This window comes from Vigna umbellata, chromosome 4 (assembly GCF_029865625.1).
Source record: "Vigna umbellata cultivar VRB3 chromosome 4, Vumbellata_1.0, whole genome shotgun sequence".
In the NCBI taxonomy this organism is placed as follows: domain Eukaryota; kingdom Viridiplantae; phylum Streptophyta; class Magnoliopsida; order Fabales; family Fabaceae; genus Vigna; species Vigna umbellata.
Window position 1 is genome coordinate 60,283,540 of NC_142168.1, and position 13,993 is coordinate 60,297,532.

The 13,993-nt window shown below is 34.8% G+C and overlaps 3 protein-coding genes across 3 annotated transcripts; 1 reads left to right on the top strand and 2 right to left on the bottom strand.

Moving 5' to 3' along the window:
• Positions 1 to 2,319: 2,319 nt before the first annotated feature.
• LOC148200762 (putative protein phosphatase 2C 1) lies at positions 2,320 to 2,946 on the bottom strand. The gene is made up of 2 exons (XM_088113269.1): positions 2,803 to 2,946; positions 2,320 to 2,586 (listed from the first exon to the last, which is right to left on the bottom strand). The coding sequence occupies exons 1-2, from the start codon at positions 2,944 to 2,946 to the stop codon at positions 2,320 to 2,322; spliced, it is 411 nt and encodes a 136-aa protein (XP_087969395.1).
• Positions 2,947 to 4,710: 1,764 nt separating this feature from the next.
• On the top strand, positions 4,711 to 6,139 carry LOC124820200 (SWR1 complex subunit 6-like). Its single transcript, XM_047291852.2, has 4 exons — positions 4,711 to 4,953; positions 5,070 to 5,175; positions 5,474 to 5,580; positions 5,682 to 6,139. Exons 1-4 carry the CDS (start codon positions 4,849 to 4,851, stop codon positions 5,883 to 5,885), a joined length of 522 nt encoding a protein of 173 aa, XP_047147808.2. The 5' UTR covers positions 4,711 to 4,848; the 3' UTR covers positions 5,886 to 6,139.
• A 1,028-nt stretch (positions 6,140 to 7,167) lies between these two features.
• On the bottom strand, positions 7,168 to 9,879 carry LOC148200763 (laccase-3-like). Its single transcript, XM_088113349.1, has 6 exons — positions 9,737 to 9,879; positions 9,483 to 9,634; positions 9,014 to 9,258; positions 8,736 to 8,864; positions 7,540 to 8,490; positions 7,168 to 7,442 (listed from the first exon to the last, which is right to left on the bottom strand). Exons 1-6 carry the CDS (start codon positions 9,848 to 9,850, stop codon positions 7,312 to 7,314), a joined length of 1,722 nt encoding a protein of 573 aa, XP_087969475.1. The 5' UTR covers positions 9,851 to 9,879; the 3' UTR covers positions 7,168 to 7,311.
• Positions 9,880 to 13,993: the final 4,114 nt, after the last annotated feature.

The window sequence follows — 13,993 nt, forward strand, 5'->3', positions numbered from 1 at the left end:
GGTATTAAACCAAAGTCAAAATTGAAAAATGCCACAAGTCAAACTAGAGAAGATAACAAAATTTAAAATGTCACACCTTCCAAATATTAATGAAAAACCAAATTAGTTTTATTTAAAATATATTAAAACAATTGAGTAAAAAAAAATAAAATTTCAAAGTAAATATAATTAAATATAAAATCCAAATTATTATTATTATTAATTTTAATTTTTAACATTTCAAGTATTGAGCACCCATTTTCTTAAAAAAATAAAAAGTAATGACTGAAGTTGCTTTGTTTGAAGCAATTATGTTTGGATACGTTGGATGCTTGGTGCGTTCAAAAGCATAGGATGTCCTGTCCATCAAAGTGCTTTTCTTAGTCTCTGAATTTCAAATTATTGGCAATGAATTTTTAATGTTGTTCATTAAAAGGAGAGTTTGGCGTGGAGGAAGAACTCGGCTTAGAGGAGAGCTAGGCATGGAGAAAGAGTTAGGCTGCAAGAGAGAGCTCAACTTGGAGAGAATTCGACCTTTAAAGAGAGCTCTGCCAAGAGGGAGAGCTCGAGCTGGAGTAAGAGCTCAATTTTGAGAAGGAACTTTGCTTTTGAGAAAAAACTCTGGAGGGATAACTCGACGTGGAAGGAGAGCTCGGCTTTGAGAAAGAGCTTTGCTTGGAAGGAGAGCTCGACCTGGAGGGAAAGCTTGGCGGGGAGGAAAAGCTAGGTGCAGAAGGAGAGCTGGGTCGGAGGGAGAGTTTAGCCTTAAGAAGTAGCTCTACATAGATGAAGAACTCGGCCTCGAGGGAGAGCTCGACTTAGAAGAGAGCTCAAGCTCAAGAGAGAGCTCCGCCTGGATCGAGAGCTCGACCTCAATGAAGATCTCGTGTGGAGGGAGAGCTCGACCTAGAGGGAAAGCTCAGTCTGGAAGGATAGCTCAACTTCGAGGGAGAGCTCCGCATGGAAGGAGAGCTTGGGCTCGAGAGAGAGCTCCATGTGGAGGGAAAGTTCGGCTTTGAGAAGGAGCTTTGCCTAGAGGGAGAGCTCGAACTGAAGGGAGAGCTCAGCCTGAAGGGAGTGGTTTGAGGGAGGGTGGCCTCTAAGAGCTCGACTTGAAGAGCTCGGTCTTGAGGAGCTCGACTTGAAGGAAGTCGACCTGGAAAGCTTGGCTTGAAGGAGGTTAGCCTGTTCCAAAATATTCATTGTAATTTATTAACACGTGTTCCAAATAATGACTTTTTTGATCATTATCATCTATACTAGTTTAACAACTCATTGCTTTTAAAAGATTGGAACGTGACACTTCAATTTCATGCTTTTAAATATCCATTCATATAATCGGTCCTCCTCAAAAAATTCGGCTTAGAGACCTTGTCTCTAAATCTCAACTTGAAGGAGGTCGATCTATAAAAGCTTAACTTAAAAGAAGTTAACATAAAGAACTTTCCTTAAAGGAAAGTGATCAAATAGATATCAACTTGTAGACTCTCGACAACTTAATAAAAAAACTCAACCTAAAAAACTTAGTATGAAAAACTTGACTAAAGAGAAACTCAACCAAACAAATATATAATACAATTATTTTAATAATAATAATCACAATAATACAACCTAATTTTTATCATATCTCGTTACATAATAATACGGTTTAAACCCTCTTTTGTTCCTCATATTGTCAAGTGTCTAAATTAGTCCAACATTTTGAAAAATTGAGCCAATTTTGTCCTTTCCGTTAAATGTTGTCAAACGGTGTTAATAGATGCTGAGCTGTAATTATTTTTAAGAGGACGTGTCATTGTGATTAAATTTAGTGAGTGATGTGTTTTACAATCTCAATTCCACCTAACATTCAAAGAGCCTCCGATCTATGTCTCCCGCACGACACGCTCCACCAGCTCTTCTCTTCCCTACCCCTCTGCGTCCTCCCCCGTCGCTGCTCCACTGGCACCACCAACAACAACCACCACCAACAACCACCACCAACAACCACCATTCACAAATTCAATTAAACCTATAACAGTTTCAAGCTCACAAATGGCAACACAAAATCAAAATCCCAATTCAACTCCAACTTCCAAAAATGTGATAAAAAACCTGCATAGAAAATCCAACGAACCATCCCAGAAATCCCAATTTCAAGACCGCAATACACTAACAGGAAATCCCAAGAGAACCCAATCAAAAATCAGAGAAAGATGGAGAGGAAAGGAAGCTTGCCCTTGTGCCATTGTCAAGAACAGATTGGAACCCTGGTAAGATAAGAAAGCAAGAAAATTGAAAAAGAATGGGAAACAATCATAATAGTAAAATGGTGCTCTTCTACTACCCACTTCACTATAGTCACAGTAGTGCTCCCACTACAGAAGCAATCCCCATAGAGTTCATTTTATCCTCTGTGGAGGAATTCTTATCAAATTCTACACTATCAAATTTTACATTCCCTTTGAAGCAAGTTTTACCAGACCCATTTCGCTTTGATTCAGAAGAATGCAAAAATGATAGCAGTTTAAGAGGTAGAGCATCCCTAACTTTGTGGGCAACAAGATGACCGTGCAGACCATGCCTATCAAAAACACCACAAAAGATCATATCTACAAACATGAAATCCTGCACAGATACAGATCCAAAATAGGATTCAATGTCTAAAATTAACAGTCTTTCTTTAAGCAATAACTCACGCATTATCCTACTCAATAAATGCATGCTTAGCTTAATCCTTTTTTTTTCAAGAAATAATTGCTTCTTTTGACATTTCGAAACAAAAAATAACCCCTTCTCTAAAATTAATCTCAACTCAACATGAAATAGGATGGACATACTTACTTCCCACACAATCATGGCATCCTGATTAAGACCCTTGCAGCCTTGCTGCTTAAAGATGCACGAACCCCGACTCTTTCCATTAGAGAAAATTCTATTGGGTAAGGATGGTAAATGGTGAAGAGAAATAACATGATCAGAGAGCATTCATCGCTGGTGGGGCAGATGAATGCGAAGATCTTCCCGGAGGGGTAGATGTTCCTGGTGGGGAGAACATTCATCACCGGTGAAGTAGCAATCTAGCCGGAGTATATCAGCGGCGTCGACACGGATCTAGAGTCGGATCTCGTATGGCCCAGTTTGAAACCACACACCTCTTTCCTTCAGCTCATCCATCTCCGCCGTGCAAACCAGAACCTTGAGAAAGGAAAAAACTCAAAAGGAGAGATGAAGACGATGAAGAATGATGAAGACTCTGAAAAAACATATCCCTAATGCAAGTTCAGGAAAAAAATCCCTAATTTCCCACCACGTCAAAAAATGTTTTTTTAAATATAAATATCCACGTACTTTAATCCTTATAACTGAGCTAATAATATGTGCATCACGTCATCAGAGTTAGACGGTGTTATTGATAAATTAATGGAGAGGGCTTAATTAGCTCATTTTAATAAGTTTATAAACCCGATTGAGACTGAAGAAAACGATAACTCACTTAAGATTGACACACAAATACGAGAAAGAAACGAGGGTTTAGACCTAATAATACCGTTACTTTATTATTTTTAGGCTTAATACCTCTTTTGGTCCCTCGAAAAGGGGGAAATGTTTAAGTGTGTCATACTTTTTTTAAAAAGTTAAATGTGGTCCTAACTTGTGAAAAAAATGTTCAATTAAATCCTTTTTGGTTACGGAGTTAATTATTTAATAGTCCAACTACCAGCATGAACTGAACTGTGCAACGTGTCTGTTAAGGGTGAATACGTGGCTGTTTGAGGGTAAAGATACAGATAACGTGGTTGTCTGACTCCACTGTCAACCACCGCAACCCTGGCGGCTTCACCGCGCAACCACCAACAGCCACCACAACCCTAATCGAAACAAAAACACCCTCCAACGTGAAACCCAAAAAACTCAAAACGTGAAAACAGAACCACCCCAAATCAAAAATGAAAACTCCATCATCGCTAAACTCAAAAACAGAACAAGATTAGAAACCCCAATTTCAATTATTTTGAAATTCCAATTACATCAGAGAATCTTAATTTCCCACCCTAAAACACAAGAATCAGAATCCCCAAAATTTCCAATTTCAAAACCCAAATATGCCAAATCGGAAGATTAACTCCGCTGCCGCGTCGGTCTTCCTCAGCACGCGTCACCACCATCTTCACCTGTCATCACCGTTCACACCCAAACCTGCGTGCGAAAAAAATAGGAAACCCCTAAACTCAAATGAAAACAAGAGAAGGAGGAGGAGAAGGAAGCTTAAACCCCTAGAAATTGATCTTTTTGGTTAGTTCCCAAATCGGAGGAGGAATGACTTAACCATGTTTACTTTGCTGCCGCCACTTTCAAAGGGTCTTCAAAATTAAAAGAATATCCCTGGAAAGAAGCCATTCCTATCTCGCCCTAAACACTTCCCTCACCTCAGAGACCAAGTGGCAGGAACCGAAACCCTAACCCTTCAGATTTTTTGACCACTGCCACATTATTTGACACGTTGCACAGTTCAGTTCAAGCTGTCAGCTGGACCGTTAAAAAATTAACGCTCTGACAAAAAAAATTTAATTGCACACTTTTTACATAAGTTGAGACTACATTTAACTTTTTAAAAAACATAGGACCCACTTGAACATTCCTCCTTTTCAAAGGAGCAAAAGAGGTATTAAGCCTTATTTTTATATACAATTTGAAAATCATTATTTAAAAAATCCGTGAGGATGCAGGGGTCACCGGCCAGTAAATCAAATAAAAAGGTAGTGAAATCCTCGAAAACAGGGGTGTGGTGACGTCAAATTGCACTCGTCAAGCTCTCACATATTATCTTTTAAGATTAAGGTCGTGTTTAGGTGACGCGTTTCAGTCGGTGATTCCACGGAGTTAGGAATGGAGGACGACGGTTCCAGCTCGATCCGCCGCATGTCAAGCCGAACGCGAAAAGTTGCGTCCAAAATGGCCGCCGCACTTGCCAGCGCCGACAACCGCACTCAGGCAGCTATCTTCTCTCAATTCTTCTTCTGTTTTCCAATTTCTCAAAAAAAAATGTATTAACATAAAATTGAATGAGGAATCTAATAGAAGTGCGTTTCTCTTACAATTTAATTCAGGTGGCACTTGCGCGCTTGGATGCTTTGGAGAATGACAATGCGGGTTTTGAAATCGCAGATGCCAATAACGATGATGATGAAGCTTCTCTCGACGAGGAGGATCAATGTTAGTGTTTCTTTTCTACTTTGAAAACATTCATTCAAGATCTGAGTCATGCAATCTTCATCTAACGACTGTTTGAATGAATGTAAATTCCAACGTGATATTTCCTGAGTCAAAGTGCTTTTTTAGGGTAAAATGGGGCACTGACTTCGATTTTATCGAAATTCAGGGAGTGTAATTTTTTAAAGATCCTTTGGTGAAATTTGTATGTTTTAAAAACTATTATAAAAATTATGTATAGATTTTAAAAATTATTTGATTCTTGTCAAAATTTGAAATTCTTAGTTCCTTTTCTTTACAGTTTATATACAGAAAAAGCAGTCTAAAGGCACAAAAAGAAAGACCAGACAGGCAAAAGCACTTGAAGCTAGGAGGGCCCCGAGAACATTCCTTGAGCTCTTGCATGAGGTCAGTTATTACATCGCCCACAATTCACACACACTAGTGACACTCCTGTTTAACTTTTGCCTTGGTTTATGTTTTTGTTAACCAACCTTCTGCAATTGTAGGCTAACTTAGAATCATTGTCACCTCACGTGCCCTCCTATTGGAAAGCCGCAGTTGGACCTCCAAGCTCAACCTCCCGTCGCCCCTTCTGTACCGTTTGTGGTTTTTCTGCTAATTACACTTGTGTGAGATGTGGTATGCGCTTTTGTTCCTATAGATGTCAAAATGTGCACAATGATACTCGTTGCTTAAAATTTGTAGCCTAATTCATGGCCCACAAAAATGTGCACAAGAACATTATTGGACGCACTATTGTAACTTGTTATATATCAGTGTTCACCAGCACTATGTGCAAGCAAGCTCTTTGCTCAATTTTCCTCTTTTGTTACCTTTTAAGACTAGTGGTTCAGTTATTAAGTCACAAGGTGAAATTGTATATATTGACCCCTATTTGATCCTATTGATCTATGTAACCTTGCTAAAGATGTCCTTCGAAGTTATTAAATTCTATGATTCACAATTCAAATCCTACAATTTGACGTGATTTGGTTTTTCTATCAACATGGATCGTACGATTTATAATTGATACGTGTCACACGATTGAACAATTTGTCATCTTTCCATTTACTTCTTTCAACAATTCTCAAGAAAAAAATTAAATGACCGTATCCAGACTTATCTTAGTTGATTGTTCCTCCTCAACATTTTTCATTCAGTGCATCCACTCTATTGGGTTATATTCATTGCTCCATTTGCATTCTTTTGAAATAAAGGCTTTACCAACTCATAGTTAATAATTTTGATTTGTAATGCTAATGACATATAAGTTGTTCTTTTTTTATTTCTACTTTTAGATTATTACATTGAACAATTTATTTAATATATTTGAAGTAATTTTTCATTGCTTATGAATCTTAAGATTCAAGTTTTATCTTGTTGATTAACAAATTGAATATTGATTTGGTGACCTTGATATGCGTAGTTGCAATAACTTAAGTTATCAGTTCGATCATCTTTAATATGCCACTGGGATTATTCTGTTGTATTTTTCTTATGGAGTATCTTTGTTTGTGACTTTGTCTGCATGTCTTTGATTAGACTATCTCCAGGGAAGCTTACTTGCTAGAGTTTGCTGTTATGTTCTTTAGTTTCTTATTATTGTGCATGAACCTTATAACATGGCAGTTGATGCATGCTGTGGATTTAGACCATCATAGAGGTCCAATGATTTCTTTGCATGTTAGGTATCAGGAACAGTCAGGATGAACTTCACATTTTTGTTCATGTTGACCTGGTAAAAATTAAATGTACCATGTTTTATGTTGTTCGGACTCCTTTTTACAGAATAGTACATCTTCACATTGCAACAAGTGCACAATTCTTCCACTGTAGGATATGAAATCGGGTTCTGGTACTGAAATATTTTTTTTTTCTATCACTGGTCAGAATTGTATAGTTTTTGTCACTGAAATATTAAATTGGTAATATTAATGATAAGACATCATTTAAATATTATTTTTCTTTAAATAGAGTTACAGTGCCGTCTAATCAACATACCACAAACATACAGCTCAATTAAGCTTAATTTAATTCTAGTATGGGAACTGCAGAAAGCCATACTGTCTGTTTGGCAAATTCTTGAACTTGTAGTACACAACAATAAATTTATTAACTACTGATGCTTTCTTAACCTTAACATTGGGGTAGATCTGGCGGTGGAGGTAGTACTGACTGTGAAAGGCCGACTCCATTTTCTACCAGAAGTGCCATGCCCAAACCCCAATTCAGATGTGAGTCTATGTGGCAATGGATGAACCAAATTCCTGATTTGCATTAGTGAAAGAAAACCATGGAATAGATTAATATGTGATGCTGGTACAAACTGCAGAAGCAAAGTTTTACAGTACTACAATACGTTACCTGGATTGTCAGCCACAAAACGAATAGCCACCCATCCTCCAGGAGGCGTTCCAATGGTGTTCCTGACAGGTGGGTCTTCAAGATTGAACTTGAGTGGATCAGTAGCTGGGTTGAAGTTGCCAAAACCTGAACCGACTACAAAGAAGTGGAATCCATGAACATGCATAGGGTGTTCCTCTGTGGTCACTATGCTTGTGTCTTGCAGAACAATTTGCATCTTCGAGCCGTACTTCACCTTGTAGAGCTTAGTTCCCCGTGAAGGTGTCCATAGCCCCCTTGGTACATTCCCAGTATAATCAAATTGTAAAGGGGGAACAGGGGGAAAGTCTGTGGTGAAGACACCGGGTATTCTTTCATAGTACGCTTGCATTAAGGAGGTGGTTCTTGGGAGTTCAAATGATACATTGTTCATGCTGGCTGTGAAGCGGGTTCCGTTCGGTCCTTGACACCGGGGACTATTAGGATTCGTGCAATTGATTAATCCCAACCCCACTATGAAATATAGATTCACATCAACTTTCGTAAAGACTTTAATCTGAGTAAGCCCCCTAATCCTAGCAGTGAAAGCAGTTGCAGTGGCAGTGTCGTTGAAGGCAGGCAAAGCTGGCAAGACTGGCCTTGATCTGTTTTGGCTACTGCGTCTAGTAGATCTGTATTCTAGGATTGCAGTGGTGGTGGTATTGTCAAACGGAGCATTCACAGCAGATTCATAGGCGCGTGCTGCCATGTAGTAGAGACCTTGGGGTTGATCAGCAGTGACTAGGACATTGAATGTCTGACCAGGTCCTATCATGAGGACTGTGGTTCTAAAGGGCTTGGTATATGCTGCATCTGTACCAACCACAGTCATGCTGTGGTTGGCAATGGAGAAGAAAAGTTCTTGATTGAGTGCAGTGTTGATGATTCTCAACATAATTGTCTCCCCAGCTTCTACTGGAACACGCACAGTTCCTGCATTGTGTGTTCGTTACATCAATGAATCTGGAACCTCTCTCAAAATATAACTGCTTTTAAGTTAGTTAAGAATTTAACCTTAACCGTATTCAGCTATGCTTTCCTTTTTAAGACTTTATTATAATAAAAATAAACTTTAAAGGTTCAGAAAATCTGCCATTTGAAAATAAGTTATCAATCATTTTAATATCCTTTTCAACCGTTAAGGAATGCTGGCACACACTGAGTAGTAATTTTCACACCTTGGCTTGAGCATCTGTAAAGATCACCAGGTTGCCCATTAGTGGTATATGCAACAGATGAATTTGGAGGTAATCCTGCAAAGTCTGCCTGCCTTTGGAGAAGCACAATATCCGAATCAAACCATTGCCCTGTGGCAGCAACACGGTAAAACTGTCATGACACTAAATGAGAAGCTCATTCGCATTTTAAATGTTTTTCTCTAAGGTATAGTTTGTTCACAGTGGAAGGAGATTCATTATTCAAGTGAATTGAGCAGAAGATGATTTTAGAGATGTACCAAGAAGGAGGGGAAATTCTTGCTTAGGCACAGAGAAGGGATAGGCAGAACCCAATCTGGGATGGATGATGAAAGCTCCATAAACAGTGGCTCTCAGGAAGCCAGTATGAGCATGCCACCATAATGTCCCTTCCTGATCCCTGATTCTAAATCGGTATGTGTAACTTCCCCCCGGTTGAATGGGACACTGTGTTACATAACTCGGCCCATCTGCCCATGGATTTCGCAGCATCCTTAACCCATGCCTGATGCACATAACCCATTATCACTTTGTGAGGAAGATCAGAATTATGCTTCAGTAGCACAGTAAATTGGTACATGGACCAAGTATGTATCAATAACATAGTATATCGACTTATGGACCAACTATTTATTGTTACATTAGTGTGGGGAAAAGTTCTGACCGAAGAGTATGATATTCAAGCATTAGTTCCATGTGAAAGTGAAAGAGAAAGATGATGCTATGTACCAGTGGATGGAGATGTTGTACTGTGCTGCATTTACTACTTTGATTATCACAAAATCCCCGTTTCTAGCTTCCACTGTTGGCCCTGGAAACTGCCCATTGACAGTGATTATGCTTTGGGTTTTGCACAGCCTCGTCACTTGCCTAGCTTGAACCTATTTCACTCAAATTATGATGGAATGATAATTACTGAAGACCTCTAACCATATTAAAGAAATGTAGAGAATAATTCATGATATAATTGAATCAGAACTTACAACAAATTCATGGAAATGTAACTCCGTAGCCGAAGCCAGGGAAGCAATGAGAGCAAACAGGGCTAGTACGAACCAAGAACAACATGGCTTACCAAGGAGGTGGAAAGTCTTCATTGTTGTTCTGGTTTTGTTTAATTGTGTTTCTTGTGCTGAAGGGGGTTTGTTTTAAAATGCAGCTATTTTGTAGACTTATAAATAGGGAAATGCCTGGAAAGAGAAATACTTCTGTTGAGTCATTATATTTTAGTCAACAAGGTTCTTAATATTTAGTAATTAGTCTAACAAAGTAGAGGACATGCATGGTGCACAGAGCAATCAACTGTAGAATGAATCTAGATTGTGTTATTTTTAGATGAAAAGAGACGCAAAAGATTAGAAATACATCTTTAGTTAATAAATGTGTTTTCTTATGGTAAGATACTTGCAATCTTCTAAGCAGGTCCATCAAACTATGTGTAGGAAAATAGAATGATTAGACTCAACCAAACCAATATTTCCACATCTCATTACTGAGAGAGAAAGGAAGTATTCAATATTTGTTTTGCAAGGGTACATAATTCTTTATCTCAATAATTAAGAGTTTGGGAGCAAATTTATAATTATCTTTTAACTGTCTTCCTTCATATTTCTTTTAAGCTAGAGAAGGTTGATGATTTTCAATTTTCATCACTCCTATTTCCATTCACCGATTACTGAGCAATGCATTATTCAGTTGGTCAAAACCAGAGTAACAATTAGCTAGAATCACAGTTATTTAATTAATTTTTCGGGTGCAGTCTCATTAGCAGTGAATGATGATATTGACCCTGAACTTAAATTGGAAGTTGTAACCTAAATAATGTACTACAGAAGAGGAGCAACATGAGTTAGGATACATATTGGTTGATGCAATACCATATTTTACTTCAGTTTGTCAAGCCTTGCAGTAATGTTACCAGAAAAAAAAAAATCCACTTCTAGTGTAAAATGTGCATACTTAACATTCTCCTTTTAATTAACTTATGCCTTAATTGGTGCTAATTTATGAATATTTCTTTTTCTTGTTTTAATCTCAAAATAAAAAGGTTAGTAATCATGCCATGTGTCTTATGGTAAGAATCATACTCAAATGAAACGATGGACATGATACTTCAAAATTGTTGCCTAATTATAGCAATTTATGTGATTATAAATTGGTTCTTCTAATTTGATATACACGACTAATGGATCTAGCAATGGCTTGATTATGTTGATAATAGAATTTTAGATTTGATTCAACAATCCAAATGCTAATATGGTAAGCGGATAAAGGCTGGCGTAGTTGATAAAGACATGACTCGTATATAGTTTAAATTCTTTTGTTAATAATAAATCTCTCTGTATATTTGTAAGCCCTTTGTTATGACTTTTATGCTGAGATTTTGTACATGTTGTTATTTGGTCTAGATATATTAAAAAACATGAGATAATAAGGTTTATTAAGCTTCTTTATTATCAACTAGTCTAAATTTACTTTTTATTTTAACAATATTCATGTCATAATTAATTTTGATAGTTTATTATTATATATGTTTATCACTCTTATTATATATTTGAGGTATGTATTATTCCAATAAAAACATAGGTTCATGGTCTATGTTGATTCTATAAATACAATTAATTTCTTAAAGAGGGAAATACTCATTTCATAATCATGCATACTCATTATATTCACAAAGATCTTAAAAATAACAAAGAATTTCATTCCCACCAACAAATGTTTTTAAAGTCACCGTTAAGATCTTACCTATTCGTAAATACACGTTTAATAAGATCAATACTTAACTCTCGTACACTTCTATAAATAAATAAAATAAATAAGAAACTAATACAATATTTATTGAAAATTATAAAATCAGGCGAAGGAGATTACTAAATAAAATACAAAATCCATTACATTTTTTTATTTTCAACAAAATTTAATCAATAATAAAAAAAAGCATTCTCTAACATTTGTAAAGAAAAATATATCGTGGTGAAGATTGAGATTTTCTATATATAAACCTGAGAGTCAAGAAAAAACAAGGCTTAATACTCTGTTTTGTCCCTAGTTTCGTTCGAAAATGTCAAATTAACGCCGTTTGTACGGATTTAACGGAAGGAATTTCATTTATGCAAATTTTAGTAAATGAGGACGTAATTGACGCTTTTTTTGAAGAATGGATTAATTTGACATTTTCGAACGAAACTGAAAATAAAATAAGATATTAAGAAAAAAACAATAAGACAATTAAGATGAGTTTGAATTTTTAGATTTTGTTGGGTGGTTAGAAAGAACACTGTTTCTTTTGTACGGTTTAAGTGTACAGAGTAAAAAAAAGTAGCAGTGATGAGAAGTCGTGGTTGATTCCAACGTACAAGGGGCAATTGTTTCTATCATTTCATGCCACAATTTAAAGAAGTCATACCACTTTTAAGACCATACTCCTTCAAAGACAATTGTGCCATTTTCTCCTCTCAACCACATTTTTTTATATCACCAAACTAAGGACATTGTTTGGTCCAATCCAACTACCAACTTTCCAGTTCTGAGTTAGATTAACTAAAACAATTTTTATTATAATATTTGTTAACATATCAACGAAATAAGTTTGATTAAAAATTTTATGATAACAAAAAAAAAAATAAGTAGATTAACATATCAACGACTTGTAATTGTTAATTATATAATTAGAATCTTTAATGATGTTTTGGGCAGAAAAATAAAAATAAAATATTTTTTAAAATTACGAAATTAATTTTAAATTTGGAAAAGTAAAAAAAATGTTATCCAAAAGTAAAAAAGAAATTATTTTTTCTTTTTACTGTTGACAAGTTTTCTTATTCTTTATTTGAAAAAATAACTTTTTATTCTAAAAAACATTAAAAACGAATATTTAAAACTATAGAAATATAAAAATGTTGTTTAGAAAAAATTAATTACAAAAAAATATAAAAATAGAAATTTACAAATATCACAAAATATCAAATTTTAATTGAAATTTACAAAATTTATCAAATAGAAAAAGTATTAAAATTTATTAAAAAAATTATTTAGAAAAAAAATATAAAAATAGAAGTTAGAGTCTCTATATGCAACTTTTTTTTTTCAAAATTTTGTTTTTCCTTTTTCTTTTAATAATTTGAACAACAAAGGTACATTTTGAAAATCCCGTATGAGAACTAAATTTTGATTAGTTTTCTGGTGCAGAATGATCACATTGAAATTCAACTCTTGAGAGATTGAAGCTGAATTTTGACATAAAAACAAAGTCATGCTATCCTTTTAAATATTCTAACTGTTCTATGTTTAAAAAAATATTTCTTTACATTTACATCTTTAAATACAATAAAAATAATAAAATTTATTTCAAATATCTTAAATTAATATATTTTTATATTTCTTCTAAAATAAAATTTCTAAGATAAATTTCTATAATTTTTATATTTTCAAAATTTTATGAAATTCAATTAAAAATTCTACATTTTGCTATATTTTTATATTTTTTCTATATATTTAATAAATTTTAATAATTGTTCTATTTTAAAATTTTTATAAATTTCAGTTAAAATCTTTTATATTTTTTTTATCTTTTTAATTTTATATTTTATATTTTTTTTCTAAATAAAACCTTTTTCTAAACAAAATTTCTATATTTCTATAATTTTAAATATTGTTTTGATATTTTTTTCAAAATATAAATTTATATTTTTTCAAACAAAAAATATAATTAAACTATGTCTACACTAAAAGTGTTTAGTTGAGAAAATAAGATGTATGTAAGTCTAGAGGTGATAATAAAGATGTTAAAGAATCTACTAAAGTTGTCACGTGTTAAATCATTTGCAAGGCGTTATGTGGTGTCAAAATTTAAAAGATGCTCCATGTCAAATTAGAAAGACAGTAAGATAAAATATGATCCAGATTTTAAAACGTGTCACCTCTCAAATGGTCTTAACATTAATTTAACCAAAGTGACCAAATTAATTCTATTTAAAGTATATTAAGATTTAATTAGTATTTATCTCAGAAAACAAGCCCCTAGTGAAATTCCAAAAATGTCCCCTTTGAAAATATGACAGTTGCGTGTTTATGAGGTTTTGTTGTCATTTACTCACTACTACTCGTAGAGAAATTTCAAAATTGTCCATTGTACATGAATGACACTTGTTCCAAACCATGATCTTTTTTTCATTTTCATTATACTGATTTGACATTTAACAACTTTTGAAATTTTGAATATGTTACGAGTTGTTATT